The following is a 23,770-nucleotide window of genomic DNA, read 5'->3' as shown; positions in this document are numbered from 1 at the left end:
TTATTTTTTACAACTTCAGAAGAGGAGGCGATAGAGCTGGAGGCTGAGTCAGCAATGTAAGCCAAAACTTTTTCCTGATGCTCTGGCTTTAAAAGCGGTTTGCCAACTCCTAGAAAGCTAAACCTTCGAGGCCTTGTGGAGCCAGACGATGACGCAGGCTCAACACCTCCTGCATTCGGTCCTATTTTGCTTTTGCCAATACCATCAAATCCACCACCAACACCATCATTACCAGCTGGCAACCCCCGCCCAATTCCACGGCCTCTTCCACCAGCCTTCCTCATTTTTGGTAAAAATGTACACAAAATCCCACAAACTATATAGTAATGTAAAACAAGGTACAAGGTGTATATAGGACAGGGGAGACGTCGAATTTCTGAACACACTTGTGGACACTGTTGGATTGTGTGAGGCCCAGTTAATATCACACCGCTATGTCACAGACTCAATGTCGCAGGTGTGAAAAATGTCACTATAGGACAGGGGAGATATAGAATTTCTGAACACACTTGTGGACACTGTTGTGTGAGGCCCAGTTAATATCACACCACTATGTCACAGGCTCAATGTCGCAGGTGTGAAAAATGTCACTATAGGACAGGGGAGATGTAGAATTTCTGAACACACTTGTGGACACTGTTGTGTGAGGCCCAGTTAATATCACACCGCTATGTCACAGGCTCAATGTCGCAGGTGTGAAAAATGTCACTATAGGACAGGGGAGATGTAGAATTTCTGAACACACTTGTGGACACTGTTGTGTGAGGCCCAGTTAATATCACACCGCTATGTCACAGGCTCAATGTCGCAGGTGTGAAAAATGTCACTATAGGACAGGGGAGATGTAGAATTTCTGAACACACTTGTGGACACTGTTGTGTGAGGCCCAGTTAATATCACACCGCTATGTCACAGGCCCAATGTCGCAGGTGTGAAAAATGTCAATATAGGACAGGGGAGATGTAGAATTTCTGAACACACTTGTGGACACTGTTGGATTGTGTGAGGCCCAGTTAATATCACACCACTATGTCACAGGCTCAATGTCACAGGTGTGAAAAATGTCACAATAGGACAGGGGAGATGTAGAATTTCTGAACACACTTGTGGACACTGTTGTGTGAGGCCCAGTTAATATCACACCGCTATGTCACAGGCTCAATGTCGCAGGTGTGAAAAATGTCACAATAGGACAGGGGAGATGTAGAATTTCTGAACACACTTGTGGACACTGTTGTGTGAGGCCCAGTTAATATCACACCGCTATGTCACAGGCTCAATGTCGCAGGTGTGAAAAATGTCACTATAGGACAGGTGAGATGTAGAATTTCTGAACACACTTGTGGACACTGTTGTGTGAGGCCCAGTTAATATCACACCGCTATGTCACAGGCTCAATGTCGCAGGTGTGAAAAATGTTACTATAGCACAGGGGAGATGTAGAATTTCTGAACACACTTGTGGACACTGTTGGATTGTGTGAGGCCCAGTGAATATCACACCGCTATGTTACAGGCAGAAATTGGCTAGTGTATGACAAACTACAAGGTGTATATAGAATTGGACAGAATAGGAATCTCCCTAGAGTGTAGGTCTGTAAGAACGCAACATGTCCTCGACTTATCCTTACAGAGTGACACACAGATAGCTTCGCTGTGGCCGTGATAACAGCTGTTACACGGTACTGAGAGAGGAGCGTGCACGTACACCGCTGTCCGGTGTCCGTAAAATTGTCAAGCTCCGTGTTTTTTAAGTATACAGACTGACACACGCTGTCTCGCTATAGTTTTGAATGTGATCAAACAGCAAATATACTTAACTGTTTGAAAAGCAGACAAAACTAGAAGGTGTAGGTCTGTAAGAACGGAACATGTCCTCGACTTATTCTTACAGAGTGACACACAGATAGCTTCGCTGTGGCCGTGATAACAGCCGTTACACGGTACTGTGTGAGGAGCGTACACCGCTGTATGGTGTAAAATAATGCATGCTCAGTACCTCACCAGGACAAAAAAAAAAATTTGGATTGCTTTTAAAAAAGCAGTTTGCAGAGCAGTGGGAAAACAGCAATGCAGCTATCAGGAAGCCTTATAAGGCAGCCTAACAACCAACACAGCTGATCCACCAAAATATAGCCTCCACTTGCACTGCACACACAGTGACTGGTGTGTTGTACAGGCAAAATCGCTAGCAGCAGAAGCAGTTTTTAGTGTCTTCTTCCCTGCCTAATGCTCTCCCTACAGAATCAGCAGCAGCAGCAGCTCTCCCTATTCTGAGATCAGCATGAGTAACATGGCGGTCGGCGTGCACGCCCTTTTATACCCCCTGTGATGTCCCCCAAAGCAAGCCAATCACTTGCATGCCCTTCTCAAAGATGGTGGTGACCCCTGCCTATGTCATCACGTTGCCCACAGTGTCCGTGGATCCTGATTGGCTGAAAAAGGGCGGAAAACAAACTTTTGAAACGCGACTTTGGCGTTAAAGTCGCCGAGCTCATGGCCGACCTCACCCGAGGGACGAGTTTCCATACATGATACCCGACTTTACCAAAAGTCGGCGACTTTTGAAATTTTTCGACCCGTTTCGCTCAACTCTAGTTATCACTAACTACCTTGCCTGCCTCAAGATGTAGACTGCGCAGCCATGACTCAGTTTGTCACTGCAAGTAGTCGGCCAGTACTTCCACGGTGTGTCTGTTGTTGCCCAAACACATCATCTTCAACACAGCCTGCTGACGCTTACCACTAGCTGTGGATGGAGTGCTTGTGTGACTGCGCTCTGTGGACGAGCTTTTGCTTCTGGAGGAGGAGGAGGGTCGAACGCCTACAGCCAACTGTTTCCTATACCGTGGGCTACGCAGCACTGTCCCATCGCCGCTGTCCCTTGTGGACCCTGCATCCACATTAACCCACTGCGCAGTGATGGACACGTAACGGCCCTGGCCATGCCTACTGGACCATGCATCTGTTGTGAGGTGCACCTTTCCACTCACTGATTGCTTGAGTGCATGGACATTGCGGTCTTTCACATGCACGTGGAGGGCTGGGATGGCTTTTCGCGAAAAGACGTGCCGACTGGGTAGGTCATAGCGTGGTACTGCGTAGGCCATGAGCTCGAGGAAAGCTTTGCTTTCAACCAACCGGTAGGGCATCATCTCTAACTAAATAAGTTTGGCAATGTGGGCGTTCAAAGCCAGTGTACGCGGATGAGAGGATGAGTACTTTCTTGTCCTACTCAGAGTCTCTGGTAGGATGAGCTGGACTTTAGAGCTGCATATGGTGGAACTAGCGGTGGACATAGCGGACTGAGAGAGGGTTGGTGATGGTGGTAGTGTTGCTGATGGCCTAGATTCAGTCTTTCGTAGCAATAACATTGTGATTCCATGACTGCTTTGCCCTTGCGACAACACCTCGACATTTGCTGCTGGTGGTGTGCTAACCGGTGGGCTTACAGTGGGGGAAGCGATGTAGCATTGCTGACTACCTTCATTCGGAGCAGGTGCACATGTGGTACGTGAGGTTTGGTAGTCCGTCCACGCTTGCAAGTGCATGGTGGTTAAATGTCTAAGCATGCAACTGGTATTCAAATTTCTCAGATTTTTCCCTCGGCTAAAGGTCTTTGCGCACTTCTTACCGATAACTTTTGCCTGATCATTAGGATTTTGTTCAAAAAAGTGCCACACTGCACTCTTCCTACTATGGAAGACATTTTGAGGCCTTGCACGCTGTGCTAATTTGACCGTCTGGCCAAGCTGTCCTGCAACTCTTTTGGTTTTTGTAACACGTTTTTTTACTGCTACGGTCCTGCCAGATAACAGCTGTTGCAATGTCGTTGCCTGCTGCGGATCCTCCTCCTCCTCTTCTGAGCTATTGGCAGTGGCACCCTCTTCCCCCAATGGATGCCAATCTGGGTCAACAACTGGGTCATCCATCCCCTCCTCTTCAATTTCATGTGCACCTTCCTCTGTGTCACAGTGTAAGGTGGTATAGTATGCGGGAAGGGGCACCTGAGTTTCATCAGGGTCTGAGTGAATGTACCAGCAGAAAAATCTAGCAGTGGCTGTGCTTCAGTGCACTCCATGTCAGATTCATCTTGGACAGGGGAATTCACGATTTGACTTGCTAACCCAGGCATGGTATGTGAAAAGAGCTCCATGGAGTAATCGGTAGTGTAGCCTGCCACATCCTTCACTTTTGGTAGGGGTGAAGGACACAAGGAAAGGTGTTGTTCCTGACCAGGAGTGTTGTGAGTTCATTTTCCCCTTCGTCACTGAGGTCTGGTGAACTCCCTATTCTGGTGAAGGAAGGTAGTGAGCCTGATTATCAGGCACCTGAGCCTAATGAGGATGATTGGCTGAGTGGAGTCACGGACTGGATATAAGGCTGCCGACGCCCTTCTGCCCTGCGGGTGATTTCTCTGTGGACTTCTAGGACACCAGTCTGATTCCTGCTCCTCTAAAGCTAAGTTTTCTGTTTTGCCTGTTAGCATTTTTGTTTTACTGTGAGTTCATTTTCCCCTTCGTCACTGAGGTCTGGTGAACTCCCTATTAGGGTGAAGGAAGGTAGTGAGCATGATTATCAGGCACCTGAGCCTAATGAGGATGATAGACTGAGGAAAGACGGGGCCCAAGCTAGCTAGATAGAAAAGGACAGGAAGGCTGCTGTCTGCAATCCGTGAAAAACCCTATGAAAATAAGAGCCAACAGACTGAGTGAAAAAGGCCCTGAAGACGCTAGGCTTCAAAAAAGCTAAGTCAGTACTCAGGAATATTCTGAAGACAGAGCTACAGGCAAAAGGAGATCCAGCTCACCCCAGCAGGGAATGGCTGGCAGAATACAGAAAAGCAAGGAAAACAAAAAACAAAACAAAAATGCTAACAGGCAAAACAGAATACTTAGCTTTAGAGGAGCAGGAATCAGACTGGTGTCCTAGAAGTCCACAGAGAAATCACCCGCAGGGCAGAAGGGCGTCGGCAGCCTTATATCCAGTCCGTGACTCCACTCAGCCAATCATCCTCATTAGGCTCAGGTGCCTGATAATCAGGCTCACTACCTTCCTTCGCCAGAATAGGGAGTTCACCAGACCTCAGTGACGAAGGGGAAAATGAACTCACAACACAGGAGCCTCCACTGACGACTCAGTGCTTTTATTTTCTGAAACTTCAGAAGAGGAGGCGAGAGAGCTGGAGGCTGTGTCAGCAATGTAAGCCATAACTTGTTCCTGAAGCTCCGGCTTTAAAAGTGGCTTACCTACTCCCAGAAAAGAGAGCCTTTGAGGCCTTGTGGAGCCAGACAATGACGCAGGCTCAACAACTCCTGCCTTAGGTGCTATCGTGCTTTTGCCACTACCAATAGATGCACCACCACCACCATCGGGACCAGCTGGCAACCCCCGCCCACTTCCATGGCGTCTTCCACCATACGTCCTCATTTTTGTGAAAATGTACCCAAAATACCACCAGCTATATGGTACTGTAAAACATGGTTAGAAGGTGTATCTACTATTGGTGAGAATTTGAATCTCACTATAGATTTGAGGACGCTGAACTATTGTCTCAGGCACAGGAGAGATTACACCTCAATGTAACAGGCTGAAATTGGATGGTGTATGACAAGGTGGAGGGTGTCTATAGGATTGGTGAGAATTTGAATCTTACTATAGATTTGAGGACACAGAACTATTGTCTCAGGACCAGGAGACATTACACCTCAATGTAACAGGCTGAAATTGGATGGTGCATGACAAGGTGGAGGGTGTCTATAGGATTGGTGAGAATTTGGATCTCACTAGAGATTTGAGGACGCTGAACTATTGTCTCAGGCACAGGAGAGATTACACCTCAATGTAACAGGCTGAAATTGGATGGTGTATGACAAGGTGGAGGGTGTCTATAGGATGGGTGAGAATTTGAATCTCACTATAGATTTGAGGACGCAGAACTATTGTCTCAGGACCAGGAGAGATTACACCTCAATGTAACAGGCTGAAATTGGATGGTGTATGACAAGGTGGAGGGTGTCTATAGGATTGGTGAGAATTTGAATCTCACTATGGATTTGAGGACGCTGAACTATTGTCTCAGGCACAGGAGAGATTACACCTCAATGTAACAGGCTGAAATTGGATGGTGTATGACAAGGTGGAGGGTGTCTATAGGATTGGTGAGAATTTGGATCTCACTAGAGATTTGAGGACGCTCACAATGATGCTCTCAGACCAAGTATGGACGCAGGCAGCCTAATAAGTAGGACTGCTGCATACACAAAAGGGTGGAAAAATGAATGCTTGGTAACTGTGCAGAAAAGAGGAAGAAAAGTATTTTTGCTTTTAAAAAAGCAGTTTGCACAGCAGTGTGCAAACAGCAGTGCAGCTATCAGGGAGCCTTATAAGGCAGCCTAATAACCAACAGAGCTGATGCGCAAAAATAGAGCCTCCCCTGTCACTGCACACAAAGTGTTGTGTTGTAAGTGGAAATCGCTAACAGCAGAAGCAGTTTTTTGGTTCTTCTTCCCTGCGTAACGCTCTCCCTACAGAATCAGCAGCAGCAGCTCTCCCTATGCTAAGATTGGCAGAAGTAAGATGGCTGTCGGCGTGCACGCCCTTTTATAGCCCCTGTGACGCCACACAAAGCAAGCCAATCACTTGCATGCCCTTCTCAAAGATGGTGGTGACCAATGCCCATGTCATCGCATTGCCCATGTGACGGACTCAGCTCCTGCTGAGACCATTTTTTGAGTGGACCCTCTGGGTCATGGCACCCACCCGCCGAGGGCGAGCTTACCTTGTGAGAATCCACCCCCTGTACAGGGAGTGTCAGGGGCAAGACCAAGGGGGTGAGCCACCATGACTGCTGGGACCAGACGGCCGGCTCAGGGGACACTAGACGAGTGTCTGACGACAAGGACGAGCAGGAAGCAAGACGAGACAAGACGTAGGTGCAAGGTAACTTCATTAGGATAACATACAGAGTAAACAAGCAAACGTGCAAGGTGCGCGCGTGGGCACGCCAAGGTCCATAGAATGGTACGTGCCAGGTGGCACGCCTAGGTACAGGTATCAGCACGATGGCATCGGACTCCGGACTGCTGGCAACGATCGACATCATCAAGGCATCAGGCTGCGGATATCAGTACCGGACGTCAGGCCGCAGTCATCCAGCTCCTGATCTCTGGCAGTGATCGGCAGGTTCCGGGCATCCGGCAGGCAAACCAGGTTCCAGGCAAGGAGGCACGACAGATATCCGGGCATGGTGCGTGATAGGGAACACGCCGAGGTCCAAGGCTAGGTGCGTGTGTAGGGGACACGCCAGGGTTCAAAGCTAGGTGCGTGTGTAGGGGACACGCCAGGGTTCAAGGCTAGGTGCGCGTGTAGGGGACACGCCAGAGTTCACAGACAAGACACGCCAAGGCATGAGACAGAGTGCGAGTGTAGACACACGCCAAGGCACAAGGTACGAGACAGAGTCCTGAGCGTGCAAAGGGCACGCCAGGGTCAGGTGAGGCAGAGTCCTGCGCGTGCAGAGAGGCATGCCAGGAACAGAATTCAAGGACCAGGTTAGGACCTGTGCGTGCAAGAGGGCACGACAGGGTACATGGCCAAACTTGCGAGTACTATTATAGAAGCACGGGGAGGTATGCCATGGGCAGGCGAGGGCCTGCACGTGCTTTAGAGAGCACGCAGAGCACAGTGCGGAAACAGCGTGAAGTGCAAGGGAGCACAGAGGGCACGGCTGGGGCACTGGCTAGCTGATCCGGCTGCGGCACAGACTGACGGGCAAGACTCCAGCGAACCCGGCTGAGGCATGGCAGGCGACACAGCTGTCACTGACCGACGAGCACGGCTGAGGCACAAGCAGGCGGGCACGGCTAGGGTGTGCACGGCTGAGGCACAAACAGGAGGCTAGGAAGGCCAGGCGCATGCAAAGAGCATACGAAGAAACAGAGCAAGGGAAGACAAGACGAGAAACAAGGCAGGGCTTAAGCAGAGTACAGAACCAGGAACGGAAGCAGATCAGAGCAAGAACAGAGCTAGCAGCGGAGCGTAGGCCGAAGCCCAGAGCCGGGCCAAGGGAGAACCTTGGGACTAGCCTAGAAACGTGCAAGAGAGCATAATAGGCAAGAGTCTAGCAGCGGAGCGTAGGCAAAGCCCAGAGCCAGGCCAAGGGAGAACCTTGGGACTAGACATGGAAAAGAGAGTAGGAAGGGTGCGTGTGCCAGGGAGCACAACAGAGCACCATAGGAGAGAGCGAGGCAGAGCAAGCAAAGACCATAGGGAGGAACAAGGCAGAGCAAGGCAAGGTACGGAACAAGGCATAGCGAAAGCAGGCAAGGCAGAGAAACAGAAGGACTACAAGTCCAAGCAGGACAAAGACGAACATGGCACAAGAGACAAACATAAGACAAGGCACGGGACAAGAGATGGAGTACGAGCACGGAGCGTGTGCAGAGAGGCAGGACAGAGCAGAGTGCAAGGGCACAGAATAGAGGGAGCGCCCCACAGACCAAGCAGCCATGCAGGAACAATACTCAGGCCCAGAGCATAGGAAGGGGCGGCCTGATATAGGGCATAGCACCTCCTCTTCCAGGTCAGGATCAGGGCAGCACTTCCGGGTTCAGATCCACAGGATAACAGAGCGTAGTCACATGATCGGAGATCCAGACATGACGAGACTGCAGAATCAGTGCTGAAACCTAGACAGGTCACATGATCAGAGTTCTAGACATGAGTGCAGAATCAGTGCTGAAACCTAGACAGGTCACATGATCAGAGTTCCAGACATGACGAGATGATTACTGAACCAGACAGTGCAGGATCTTTAGGAAATGTCACATGATCAGCGTTCCAGACATAACGAGATGATTGCAGAACCAGACAGTGCAGGATCCAGGCAGGGACACATGATCAGGGGCTCTGGACAAGACGAGAAGATCACAGAAGGCAGAGCAGAAACGCAGGCATCCTGCAGCTCAGACATGAGGTGAGTGTGCACACTGCTCTAACGAACATGCAGGACAGCAGACAAAATATGCACATCGCTCCAGCAGTTCTTGAGACAAAACAGACATGGCAGACATGACAAACATGGCGGACATGACAGCCCACAGTGTGCGTCCTCCATCATTGGCTGAAAAAGGGCGCTGGAAGCATCTTTTGAAACGCGACTTTGGCGCTCTGGTCGCCGACCTCACACTATGGTCGGGTTTCATTTCATGAAACCCGACTTCAGCGAAAGTCGCCGACTTTTGAATATGACCGACCCGTTTCGCTCAACTCTAGCAGTTACCTGTCTGTTAGTGCCTAGTTACATTTTTTGTTTATCCATAAAGTTCCAGATATCCCCTTTAACCCCTTTACCCCCCAAGGGTGGTTTGCACGTTCATGACCAGGGCAATTTTTACAATTCTAACCACTGTCCCTTTATGAGGTAATAACTCTGAAATGCTTCCATGGATCCTGGTGATTCTCACACTGTTTTCTCGTGACATATTGTCCTTCATGTTAGTGGTAAAATTTCATTCATATAACTTGCGTTTATTTGTGAAAAAAACAGAAATTTGGCGAAAATTTTGAAAATTTCACAATTTTCCAAATTTGAATTTTTATGCCCTTAAATCACAGAGATACGGCACACAAAAAACTTAATAAGTAACATTTCCCACATGTTTACTTTACATCAGCACAATTTTGGAACCAAAATTTTTGTTTGTTAGGAAGTTATAAGGGTTAAAAGTTAACCAGCGATTTCTCATTTTTGCAACACCATTTTATTTTTAGGGACCACATCACATTTGAAGTCACTTTGAGGGATCTATATGATAGAAAATCCCCAAAAGTGACACCATTCTAAAAATTGCACCCTTCAAGGTGCTCAAAACCACATTCAAGAAGTTTATTAACCCTTCAGGTGCTTCACAAGAATTTTTTGAATGTTTAAAAAAAAATGAACATTTAACTTTTTTTCACAAAAAAAATTACTTCAGGTCCAATTTTTTTAATTTTACCAAGGGTAACAGGAGAAAATAGACTGCAAAAGTTATTGTGCAATTTGTCCTGACTACGCTGATACCTGATATGTGGGGGGGAACCACTGTTTCGGCGCATGGCAGAGCTCAGAAGGGAAGGAGCGCCGTTTGACTTTTTCAATGCAAAATTGGCTGGAATTCAGATCGGACGCCATGTCACGTTTGGAGAGTCCCTGATGTACCTAAACAGTGGAAACCCCCCACAAGTGACCCCATTTTGGAAACTAGACCCCCCAAGGAACTTATCTAGATATGTGGTGAGAACTTTAAACCCCCAAGGGCTTCACAGAAGTTTATAATGTACAGCCGTACAATTAAAAAATCACATTTTTTCAACAAAAATGATCTTTTCACCCTCAATATTTATTTTTCCAAGGGTAACAGGACCCCAAAAGTTATTGTGCAATTTGTCCTGAGTACGCTGATACCCCATATGTGGGGGTAAACCACTATTTGGGCGCATGGCAGAGCTCGGAAGGGAAGCAGCGCCATTTGACTTTTTTGGCTGGAATTGGGATTGGACGCCATGCCGCGTTTGGAAAGCCCCTGATGTGCCAAAACAGTGGAAATCCCCCACAAATGACACCATTTTGGAAACTAAACCCCCTAAGGAACTTATCTAGATGTGTGGTGAGAACATTGAACCCCCCAGTGCTTCATAGAAGCTTATAACGCCCAGGCATGAAAATAAAAAAATCATATTTTTTCCACAAACATGATCTTTTAGTCCCCAATTATTTTACTTTCCCAAGGGTAACAGGAGAAATTGGACCCCAAAAGTTGTTGTCCAATTTGTCCTGAGTATGCTGATACCCCATATGTGGGAGAAAACTACTGTATGGGCACACGTCGGGGCTCGGAAGGGAAGTAGTGACGTTTTGGAATGCAGACTTTGATGGAATGGTCTGCGGGTGTCATGTCACGTTTGGAGAGCCTCTGATGTGCCTAAACTGTTGAAACCCCCCACAATTGACCCCATTTTGGAAACTAGACCCCCCCACGGAACTTATCTAGATGTGTGTTGACAGCTTTGAACCCCCCAGTGCTTCACAGAAGTTTATAATGCCCGGGCGTGAAAATAAAAAAATCATATTTTTTTCCACAAAAATGATATTTTTGCCCCCAATTTTTTATTTTCCTAAGGGTAACAGGAGAAATTGGACCCCAAAAGTTGTTTTGCAATTTTTCCTGAGTAGGCTGATACCCTATATGTGGGGGTAAACCACTATTTGGGCGCATGGCAGAGGTTGGAAGGGAAGGAGCACCATTTGACTTTTTCAACGTAGAATTGGCTGGAATTGATATCAGACGCCATGTTGCATTTGGAGAGCACCTGATGTGCCCAACCAGTGGAAACTCCCCAATTCTAACTCCAACCCTAACCTCAACACACCCCTAATCTCGGCCCTAGCCCTAACCCTAGCCCTAATCCTAGCCCTAACCCTAGCCCTAACGGCAAAATGGAAATACTTTTTTTTATTTTATTTTATTATTTTTCCCTAACTAAGGGGGTGATAACGGGGGGTTTGATTTAGGCCATGTGCACACGATGCAGATATCTAGCGAATCCGCAGCGGATTTTACCGTGCAGAAATGTTGCATATCTGCATTGTGATGTACAGTAGCATGTTAGTCAATAGAAAATAAAAAAAAACGCTGTGCAGACGCTGCGGATTTTTCCGTGCGGTTTTCTTGTGGTTCAAAATATGCAGCATGTCACTTCTTTTGTGCGGTTTTCCACCTGCTCCATTCTCCAAATCCGCAGGGGGAAATCCGCACAAAAACCGCAAGAAAACCGCAAGAAAAAAGAAAGAAATCCGCAGGAAAAATGCTGGTTATTTGACCTGCAGATTTCTACAATTCTGCGCAGAAAAATCCGCAGGGCTAAAAAGTACGTCTGCACTCAGCCTTACTATTTATGGCGGTTTTTATATTTGGCAGCTGTCACACGCTAAAAGACGCTTTTCATTGTAAAAATAGTTTTTGCATCACCACATATTGAGAGCTATAATTTTTCCGTATTTTGACCCAGTGAGTCATGTGAGGTCTAATTTTTTGCGGGACGAGTTGACACTTTTATTGGTATCATGTTCAGGCACGTGACATTTTTTGATCGCTTTTTATTCCGATTTTTGGGACGCAGAATGAACAAAAACCAGCATTTCAAGAATTTCTTTTGGAGGGTGCGTTTACACCGTTCCGCGTGCAGTAAAATTGATAAGGCGGTTTTATTCTTCTGGTCAGTACGGTTACAGCGATACCTCATTTATGCCTTTTTTTATGCTTTGGCGCTTTTATGCAATGAAAACAATTTTATATAAAAAATAATTATTTTTGCATCGCTTTATTCTGCGAGCTATAACTTTTTTATTTTTTTGCTGATGATGCTGTATGGTGGCTCGTTTTTTGCGGGACAAGATGACTTTTTCAGTGGTATGATGGATATTTATATGCGTCTTTTTGATCGCGCGTTATTGCACTTTTTGTTCAGCGGTATGATAATAAATCATTATTTCTTGCTTCGTTTTTTATTTTTATTTTTTAAGGGGTTCACTAAAGGGGTTAACTAATGGGACAGTTTTATAGGGCGGGTCAATACCAAATATGTGTACTTTTACTGTTTTTTTTTTTTTTAATTTCCAAAAAATGAATTTATTAGGGAATATTTTTTTTTATTTATTTAGCGATTTTTTTAAAATTATTTTTACACTTTTTTTTTTTAAAAACTTTATTAGGTTGTCCCAGGGGGGACATCACTGTCCTGTGACAGATCGCTGATCTGTCACATCACAGATCACAGTGACAGATCAGCGATCTGTCACAGGAATAGACGCAGACTTCCTCATGCCTGCGCTTTGCAGACACTGAGGAAGCCAGCTCCCTGCAGGCCCCCGGAGGTCCCCGTTGCCATCTTGGATTCGGGGACATGCAGGGATGGTGCCCCCCCGCAGCAGCGCTGCACATTGCGCTGCTGTGGGGGCTCAGGGAAGCACGGAGGGAGCACCGTCCCTGCCGATGCTTCACTTTAACCCCCGGTACACCGCGATCGTGTTTGATCGTGGAGTGCAAGGGGTTAACATGTCGGGGGCGGTCCTTGACTGCCCCTGACACATAGTGCCGGGTGTCAGCTGTGATAATCAGCTGACACCCGGCCGCGATCAGCTGCGCTCCCCCCGTGAGCGCAGCTGATCGCGCTAGACGTACTATCCCGTCCATGGGCATAGGGGCCCGGGTCCCATGGACGGGATAGTACGTCTGATGTCAGAAAGGGGTTAAGCAACCATTACCGTGCACCTGCACTGTCCGTATATCCTCATGTTATGTGTGTTTGAGTAATCCTTATATGCACTTGCACTTCATATTTATATGTGGTTTTCCTCTGCTGCCCTAGGTGGTTTATGCTGTTGATGCTGCTCCGACACCTCTTCTTTTAAATAACCTTGCATGTATTTTTAATTATGTCTTGTACTGAATGTTTTTTAATTAGTCCTGTCATCTTGGTGTCCTTAATAAAATTATGAATTTGCTAATGAATATTGGATTATTCATACTTTTTTTAAACTCTAAGTAGTTTCTCAGTTATACAATGTTTTGTCTACTTGAGTAGTGCTTTAAATTGCAGCCATTTACGCGGCTACATTTTGGGATATATTCCTTCTATTGTAGGTTTGAAGCTTTATTCCATCTATTCTGCATATTTGGGGGTTGCAACAAAAGTAAGGACACAACACAGCAGAAAACAGTAGAATTTTTTTTTTTACCAAGACTTTTTGCTCTATTGTTTTTTAGATATATGGGAATAATACAAATATTACTTGCAAAACTTTACACTCCCTGTAAGTATGTATTAGTTTCTCGCTGTAACCTTAACGTCCCCCTATCTTCCCAGTGCTATTACACGGTGAGAAAATCAATGTGGCTATGTTGGTAAGTGAGCCCAATGTCCTGACGGTTGGTGATTCTGAACATTCAATGTAGAGTCATTTGCAAACAGAAGGGATCACTGCAGGACTAAAATAAATGCACTTTTTCACCTGTTCCTTTGACTTGCAGCCAATTGGAAAACTTACAAGGTCTCTGTTTGCCTAGAGATATGGAACATCAATTATGAATTCTGGAAAGGTATCAGCTGGCTCTGAGGTACAGCCGATGCTTGTGCGGAGCCAGATCCTGCAAGATAATTGTGACCTGCTTTTAAAGCCTACACATAGGGAGTAAATCCTCCATAATGAATAATTTGGACTGTCCGGCAGTAATATCTCATATTAGATGGCCAGAGATTTTAAGGTTATCTGGTTAATGAAAAAACAATGAAATATCAGCAATGGGGAAGTGCAACTGAGAAAATACAAGAGGTAACCAAAATGTTGCCAAAATTACATATTATATAGGAGTTTATATCGCTAGAACATAGTAACATAGTTATTAAGGTTGAAAGGAGACTTTAAGTCCATCTAGTTCAACCCATATCCTATCCTAACTTGCCCTAACATGTTGATCCAGAGGAAGGCAAAAAAAACCCCCATGTGGCAAACAGTAAGCTTCACATTGGGGAAAAAATTCCTTCCCGACTCCACATACGGCAATCAGACTAGCTCCCTGGATCAACGCAATATTAAGGAAACTAATATATATACCCTGTAATATTATACTTTCCAAGAAAGGCATCCAGTCCCTTCTTAAATTTAAGTAGGGAATCACTCATTACAACATCATATGGCAGAGAGTTCCATAGTCTCACTGCTCTTACAGTAAAGAATCCGCGTCTGTGACTATGCTTAAACCTTCTTTCCTCCAGACGTAGAGGATGCCCCCTTGTCCCCGTCACAGGTCTAAGAGTAAAAAGATCATTAGAAAGGTCTTTGTACTGTCCCCGCATATATTTATACATTGTAATAAGATCACCCCTAAGCCTTCGATTTTCCAAACTAAATAACCCCAAGTGTAATAACCTGTCTTGGTATTGCAGACCCCCCAGTACTCTAATAACCTTGGTCGCTCTTCTCTGCACCCGCTCCAGTTCAGCTATGTCTTTCTTATACACCGGAGACCAGAACTGTATACAGTATTCTAAGTGTGGTCGCACTAGTGACTTATATAGAGGTAAAATTATGTTCTCCTCATGAGCATCTATGCCTCTTTTAATGCATCCCATTATTTTATTTGCCTTTGCAGCAGCTGCCTGACACTGGCCGCTAAATGTGAGTTTGTCGTCCACCCATACACCCAGGTCTTTTTCAGTGACTGTTTTGCCCAGTGTTTTACAATTAAGCACATAATTATACATCTTGTTTGTTCTACCCAAGTGCATGACCTTACATTTATCCCCATTAAAGCTCATTTGCCATTTATCACCTCAAGATTCTAGTTTACATAAATCCTCCTGTAATATAAAATTGTCCTCCTCTGTGTTGATTACCCTGCGGAGTTTAGTGTCATCTGCAAATATTGAAATTCTACTCTCTATGCCCCCTACAAGGTCATTAATATGTCAAAAAGAAGCGGGCCCAATACTGACCCCTGTGGTACTCCACTGCTAACCGTGACCCAGTCCGAGTTTGCTCCATTAATAACCACCCTTTGTTTCCTATCCCTGAGCCACTTACACATATTTTCCCCTATCCCCATTGTTCTCATTTTATGTATCAACCTTTTTGAAAAGTCCATGTACACCATGTCCACTGCATTCCCTTGGTCCAGTCCAGAACTTACCTCTTCATAAAAGCTTATCAGATTAGTCTGACAGGAGCGGTCCCTCGTAAACCCATGTTGATATTGGGTCATGAGGTTATTCTTCTCCAGATACTCCAGTATAGTATCTCTTAGAAAACCCTCCAGGATTTTACCCACAGTTGAGGTTAAACTTACTGGCCTATAATTTCCAAGTTCAGTTTTTGTCCCCTTTTTGAATATTGGCACCATATTTGCTATGCGCCAGTCCTGTGGTACAGACCCTGTTATTATGGAATCTTTAAAGATTAAAAATAATGGTCTATCTATGACTGTGCTTAATTCCTGCAGTACTCGGGGGTGTATCCCATCCGGGCCCATGGATTTGTCAATTTTAGTGCTTTTTAGATGCCGCCGTACTTCCTGCTGGGTTCAGCAGGTGACATTTAATGGAGAATTTTTATCCCTGATCATGTTATCCGTCATGGGATTTTCTTGTATAAATACTGTTGAAAAAAAGTCATTTAGCATATTGGCTTTTTCCTCATCCACCATTTCACCCAGACTATTTTTAAGGGGGCCAACACTATCATTTTTTAGTTTCTTACTATTTATGTAGTTAAAGAATATTTTGGGATTATTTTTACTTTCTCTGGCAATGAGTCTCTCTGTCTCAATCTTTGCTATCTTGATTTGCTTTTTACAGAATTTATGTAATTTTCTGTATTTATTTAATGCCTCATCACTACCTACTTGCTTTAATTCTCTAAATGCTTTATTTTTATCTCTTATTGCACCCCTTACAGCTCCATTTAACCATAGTGGACTCCTCCTATTTCTCGCATGTTTATTCCCATACGGTATATATTGTGCACAGGTCCTATTCAGGAGGATAATAAACGTCTCCCATTTTCTTTGTGTATTTTTATGTCTCAGGATATCGTCCCAGTTAATTGCACCAAGATCATCTCTCATCCGTTGGAAATTTGCCTTCCTGAAGTTTAGTGTCCTTGTAACCCCTCTACTACACATCTTATTAAAGGATACATGAAAACTTATTAATTTGTGATCACTATTACCCAAGTGACCCCCAACCCTTACATCTGATCTGCGGTCTGGCCTGTTGGTTAATATTAGGTCTAGCAGTGCCCCCCCTCTTGTGGGGTCCTGGACCAGTTGTGACAGGTAATTGTCTCTCATAGTTGTCAGACACCTATTACCTTTGCCAGAACTGCAGGTTTCGGTTCCCCAATGTATTTCGGGGTATTTGAAGTCCCCCATAATAATGACTTCTCCTTGAGTCGCTGCTTCATCTATTTGCTTTATGAGGATATTCTCTGTTGCTTCCATTATTTTTGGAGACTTTTAACAAACCCCTATCAGTAATTTATTATTTTTCCCCCCTCCCCTTATCTCTACCCACAGGGACTCTACATTCTCATTAGATTCATATATATTATCACGCAGGATGGGTTGCAAGGATGATTTTACATATAAACACACGCCTCCCCCTCGCTTATTTGTTCGGTCATTTCTGAACAGACTATAGCCCTGTAAATCATCCGCCCGGGTCCTGGCTCTCGTCCGGCCATGTCTCAGATATCCCCACCATGTCATAATTATGCTCCAACAACATTAACTCCAATTCCTCCATCTTGTTGGCGAGGCTTCTGGCATTAGTATACATGCACTTTATGTATCTCTCTCTGTACCTCTATTCTTTCTTAAATTATTTACTGTTCTAACCCCACCCCCCATGCCACCCCCACCCCCAATGTCATTATTTGTGCCCAGGTCTCTATCTGCACTGTCTTCCCCTCCTATAAAATGAATACTGTCCCCCCCATCCCTAGTTTAAACACCCCTCCAACCTTCTAGCCATTTTCTCCCCCAGCACAGCTGCACCCTCCCCATTGAGGTGCAGCCCGTCCCTAGCGTAGAACCTGTAGCCAACTGAGAAGTCGGCCCAGTTCTGCAGGAACCCAAACCCCTCCTTCCTACACCAATTCCTGAGCCACTTATTAACCTCCCTAATCTCCCGTTGTCTCTCTGGCGTGGCACGTGGTACAGGAAGTATTTCCGAAAATACCACCTTGGAGGTCCTTGCTTTAAGCTTGCAGCCTAATTCCCTGAAATCATCTTTAAAGACCTTCCACCTACCTCTTTGTCATTTGTGCCAATGTGCACCATGACCGCTGGATCCTCTCCAGCCCCTCCCAGTAATCTGTCAGCCCGATCAGTGATGTGTCGGACTCAGCGCCAGGTAGGCAGCACACCGTTCGATGATCCCTGTCTTTGTGACAGATTGCCTTATCTGTTCCCCTAATAATTGAGACTCCAACTACCAGAACCTGTCTGGCCTGCCCTGCTCTCCTATTTCCCCCCTTACTGGAGCAGACACTCCTCCGGCTTTCAGAGGACATGCCTTGCTGCAGCAGTGCTGCCCCTGTACTGACACTCCCCTCATCTGCCAACCTACCAAACTTATTGGGGTGTGCCAGATCAGGACTAGCCTCCCTGGCACTCTTCCCTCTACCCCGCCTTCTAACTGTCACCCAGCTGGCTACTTCACTGTCCTGCAGCTCCAACCTAGCATCCCCCCTCATCTATCCCATTGAGCGTCTGCTCAGTGAGTAGAAGACTCCTTTCCATATTGTCTATGGATCTCAGTGTTGCCAGCTGCACATTTAGATCCAGTATCTGGGCTTCCAAATGCACAACGTGCTCACATCTCGCACAGCAGTATGCACTCTTGACCGGCTGTTCAAGGATTTCATATATGCGGCAAGACGTACATTGGATGGCATTGGCAATAGTGGAGCACATCCTAATGGGGATTGCACCAGACAGAAAAGATAAGTAAAAATAAATAAAAAGTATTATTAAAATATAACAGTAATTCAGTAAGACCTCCCTTGGAAACTCCCTGAATCCAAAGTCACTGAATCACAAGTCACACACTTACCACAGTTCGCACTTACGCTCAGGTCACACTCAGCTCGTTCACACTCGCTCAGGCAGAAGATTTAAAAGAAATTTTTTTTCCCTTTTACCAGCAAACCACCCTGCTGCTCAATGCACTTCCAAGAGTGCAATATCTATCTATCTATATATCTATCATCTATTATCTACCTACAATCTATTATCTATTATTTATCTATCATCTCTGTATTATCTATATATTATCTATCTCTTATCTATCATCTATTATCTCTCTATTATCTGTCAATTATCAATCTACTATCTATCATGTATCTATCTATCTATTATCTATCTACAGTATCTATCTATCTATCTCATATCTAGATCAGTCTTAACTTTTCATCTGTTTTATTTTAGCTCTGATACATTTTCCAATCTTACTTCAACTGACAAATATCTTAAATGCTTTTCTCTTACATGAATGCATCATTTTTACTATCACCACAATTTCAGGAAAACATGCTGTATGAATAAAAGATATGGTTTCGCCATAATGCACCAAGTGCCTGTGCTTGGTTTGAACAGTTATTTTGTGCTGACAAATTTCCATCAAATTGCAGAACTTGAAGCATTTGTGGGTAAAGTCTGCCTAAATCCTGCCTCTCTTTCGGGATTTTTAAGATACAAGATTGACATTGACTTCTGGTCAACAGAGGTCCATAATTTTCGACCACAACCTATTTCAGACTTTGCGAATATAGCTGTATTATCACTCAAACACAAAGCTGTACAAATCTGTAATATGGAGTCAGTATAAGTATACGGACCTTTAATGAACCTCCATATGACTCTGAATTGGATGCCATATGTACAGAGGTTCTAGAGGTTTTCTCTACCACCATACATCACCCAACAGAGGGTGGCGGACAGGCTCAGTGTTTACAACTCAGTATTGTGCAAAGACCAAAGGATGCAAAATTATACAGCATCAGATACCTAATAGTGAAAAACGAAACACTAACTTTGACAAAACCCAAAAACAAAAGTCCAAAAGCTCAAAACTTTTTGCATTCTTCCGCCGATGCTGTAACATTAACACGAGACGCCTCTCGGCAAGTGTTATTTCTCAGTTACATTAGCCCTTTTTGACAAAGGAGAGCTGTAAATAGGACCATCTGGTCACATCAGATTTAGGGAATTTATCCAAGAAATTTAATTTGAGCGCGGCTTGAAATAAAAAGAAATCTATAATGCCAATTATGATCATGGAGAAATGACTCGGAAGACAAACCGATGGAATGCAGATTCGTTCACCTTGATAATATCGCCAAGAACAAAACGATACAGTATCTACAGTATCCTAGATGCCGGATCAAATCCCACAGGACCCCCGCCATATAGAGGTCCCACCACCTAACACACTCTGCACATACACATCCTGGGGAAGTTGCAATATACTGTATGGTAGTATTGTTATATGTGCACTGTGGTCCATACTTGTCAAAAAATGCCATCATTTACATCAATTCTTTATTTTACTCGCTTCAACTCCGCCGTATATATGAACTGTCTCTCCTTAATGACATACTTGGTGCATATGACGTCAGCACAAGTTACAAAGCATGGTAATGTGAGATAAGAGCGGGAGAGCAATGCCTCACATGCCAATGAGTTCATTTTAAATTTTGTGCAAATTGCGATGTTTTATGCTTGTTAAATATGCTTGCGATGAAAAGGTATGTTTCATGCTTTTTTAAATACCGCTACTATCTTTAAAAAAAAAAAAAAAAAGTTGTATTTCAAGCCAAAAGATTATCCGCGTCCCTTGTCTCATCATTTCTAAGCTCTAGTTAAGTAATAGTCACCTCACTGAAAATAAATCGAGAGAATCCGCCAAAGTAATTTTATAAAAACTACTACTAGTTCCTAGTACTACTCTATGCTCACTTGTTTGTACGCATCATGTTGTATATACAGTATGTTTCGCTTTGTAGTGCTCGATCTCTTGTAAAAGTTATATTTTAACAGACCCTTAATATTAAAATCAATCGGGGAATTAATCAAATAATCGTGCGTCAAACAGCACAGTTGATTACAGCCTCAAGTCATGCAGTTTTGTGCACAGCCAGTATGATAAGTGTCCCCCGCTATGTTTTGACTTTATGGCACTGTAATGCTGGCACTATAAGGCACGATGTAATGATATTATTACATAGGTGCTATATAGCATTTCATGTTACGACACGTAAGGAATATCTGAAATCATTACGTGAGCACTGTATGCTACACTAGCATGACACTATATATGGTGCTATAATGTGTGCACTCCATGATATGGTTATCTTCTCCCACATTGGCACTCCTATGTAAGTGCCAAATAGAAATATTAAGTGGGTACTCTATGGTACCGTTATCTGTTCCTCTTACAATGCAGTTGTGTACGTCATGCATGGAAATGTTATCTTTTAACTATTATGTAAGCACTATATATCAGTATTATTTTGGCATTCCATTTGGTACTGTTATCATTTTGTCCTATGAGGGTATTATGTAGATACTGTATTGGAGCATTATGTGGGCATTGCATGGTACAGTTATCTTTTCACTTTACCACACTTATTTATGTACTATATTACAGTATTATTTGGGTACTCCACGGTACTGTTATTGTTTCGTGATAGAACAGAATGATGTAGTTATTGTATTAGAGCATTATGTGGGCATTGCACGGTACTGTTATCTTTTTGCAGTACGACGCTATTATGTAAGCACTATATCGCTCTATTATTTAGGGCACAATATTGGTACAGCACGGTTATGTAGATAATGCGTGGTTATTTGGTGCTGAGTTGTTTATACCACCAGATGACACTGTTATTTTACTTCTTATAAAACAATGGGAGGAACAATAGAGAGACGCAACACGCTTTACCTAGCAGTCTGCACACACATTTTTCTGGCATTGCCCAGAGGCTTTATCATTTCCCTTTACTTAACCTCATAGAATAAAAAGGATAAAGTTCAGGTGGAAAACAAATTATCAAACTTTTTCATCGATCTCCCAACAATAATGCACAACATAACTGTCCACGCGGAGGTGAACATACCCTGCAGAACCCACAGCTATTTCTTGAGATTATTCCAAAACTATTCTCATCAATATTTAATTCAAGAAGACTCTCGCACCGAACATAAAATTATCCAGATATTAGTAACAGAAAGGTTAGAACAGTTCTAACAGGAAGTGCAGCCATATTATCAAAAACACATAGAAATACCGTCATTTGTCAGACAGATACAATGATAATTGCCCATCGTTTTATGAGAAAATAACTTAAAGGCCACAACCAATATGGCTGTACTTTCTTGTTGTCACTTTTGCGAAATCTCTGTAACCAAAGAAAATTAAACTATCAAACTTTGGCAACTATGGATTGCTGTTTGACTTACTAATATATGACTAATTTTTCATTTCAGTTGGTATGATCCTTTATTTTTATCATTTTAAGTTAAGTTCTGGAAAAAAAATATGAGAAAAAAAAAACAATAACACATTTTTTGTTTCATTTATACATTTATTATGTGAACCCCCTCCACTGCCAATACATTTTACAATAGCAGTCAAAGTTTTTAGGGATCAAGCCAACTTACACTCTTCTTCCGGTCTTTTCTTCACGGAGGCGAGCATCTCCTGCACTGTGGAGTTTCCTTGATATGGTGCAGGATCTTTACACATCCTGAGGTTCTCCATTCTAGAAGAAATGCAGATCACCTGGCATCAGTGAAGGTCCAGTAACATTGAGTGCCCTCCATATAATCAAACTGCCCAGTCCTCCTACACCACAGCTGGTCCTATACTTAGATACTTGGACACAATAGTCATTCTTGACCAACTTGTTCCAAAATTTCACTGTGCAGGCTTTTAAAGATGGTCCATAAAAATGAGTCCTGTCTAAGGAGTAACGTACGATCATCAAAAGCTTTACTTTGAATTCAGTCTAATTCTTTTCTTCAAATCCTATGTGTAGATAAGTGGAGTTGAGATGCTCATTGTCTCAGCTGAGCAGCCCCATTACATAGTGATCAAAAACTATACAAGAAAAAGTAACATGGGCAATAACCTAGGCTATTTCCTTCAGTCATCCTACTTGTTCATAGGTAAGAAGGCATTAGTGACCTAGCAAGATTTTGTTGATAATGTCTATAACTGGATGTGTGTATTTGTACTGGCACCTTGACTGGCAACTAAATAGAGTAAGAATCCTCAAGGCATCAGCTTGTCAGACAGAGATGAGTGTGATGATACTATGTTGGTCAATGCTCCTCCGAAAATTTCAGGCCTGTCGTCTGTTCATCAGAACAACAAAATCACCTGACAAAGATGCTGGTCTGAAGTAGTGCTTTGTACGTTGATAAAACTCTTGGCCGACATAGTCTAACTATTTCATCCTTATTAGACTAGCTGGTACCCCCGAACCTATTTCTCTTTTTGTTTGTCTCCAGACATGGATACCAGAAGACTATCAAAAAACATCAAAAATCAAGATGATAATCTCTGCTTTAGAGATGAAACATCACATGGAAATGATGTTTCCCATAAAATACCTAAAAGATTCTGTATTTTTCTTAGAGGTAATCTGACCACTTGCCGAAACTCGTCTAAACTGTCACCATGTATTTAATTCCCTATTAAAGTGAATCCGGTCACCAGTTTTTTGGATTATAAACTATGGCCATCACTTTTTAAGATCATGTAAATGGCGTTCCTACAACCACTTTATATCCTCGTAGATGCCCTGCATATAGTGTTTTATACATGCCCCCTTGCTGTATGTAGATCGTGTGATCCGCTCTGATAGGCACATCCAGATTACGATCAGCGCCGTGGCAGTCGTTTCAAATGCAACTTCTTCTACTCAGATGGAAGGCGATGACATCTCTACATCATCCACACAGTACTTGGAAGTCTTGAGATGGCACAGTGGAATCAGAGACCGGCAGCGCAAAGTCATATAATGTGAATGCGATGGCTCCACTTGTCTCTGATTCCACTGTGCAGGTGCAAGACTTCGAATTTTGTGCCGGTGCTGTAGAGAAGTCATCCCCTTCCTTCCAGATAGAAGTGGCCATTGAAGGACTGAAGCGCCACTGATCGCA

At 44.0% G+C, this 23,770-nt stretch overlaps 1 protein-coding gene and 1 long non-coding RNA gene across 10 annotated transcripts in view; one reads left to right on the top strand and one right to left on the bottom strand.

The window, feature by feature from the left end:
* The window catches only part of LRRC7 (leucine rich repeat containing 7), a 445,778-nt gene that overhangs the window by 340,466 nt on the left and 81,542 nt on the right, over nucleotides 1-23,770 (bottom strand). For 8 of the 9 annotated variants that reach the window (XM_073544765.1, XM_073544773.1, XM_073544767.1 and 5 more), the window contains exon 2: nucleotides 22,265-22,365. The exons of the other annotated variant lie outside the window; for it this stretch is intronic. In XM_073544765.1, coding sequence (XP_073400866.1) covers nucleotides 22,265-22,364 — 100 coding nt within the window. In that variant the 5' untranslated portion in view covers nucleotide 22,365. The remainder of the gene's footprint in view (nucleotides 1-22,264; nucleotides 22,366-23,770) is intronic. 9 annotated transcript variants of the gene reach the window in all.
* The window catches only part of LOC141048777 (uncharacterized), a 50,330-nt gene continuing 35,373 nt past the window's right edge, over nucleotides 8,814-23,770 (top strand). Inside the window, exon 1 of the long non-coding RNA XR_012220140.1 lies at nucleotides 8,814-8,976. This is a non-coding gene — a long non-coding RNA (uncharacterized lncRNA). The remainder of the gene's footprint in view (nucleotides 8,977-23,770) is intronic.

The sequence above is a fragment of the Dendrobates tinctorius genome, unplaced genomic scaffold (assembly GCF_039654945.1).
Source record: "Dendrobates tinctorius isolate UK_male_01 unplaced genomic scaffold, ASM3965494v1 ptg000138l, whole genome shotgun sequence".
Lineage (NCBI taxonomy): Eukaryota > Metazoa > Chordata > Amphibia > Anura > Dendrobatidae > Dendrobates > Dendrobates tinctorius.
Note: the sequence above shows the minus strand (reverse complement) of the source record. Positions and strands in the feature narration are given on the sequence as shown.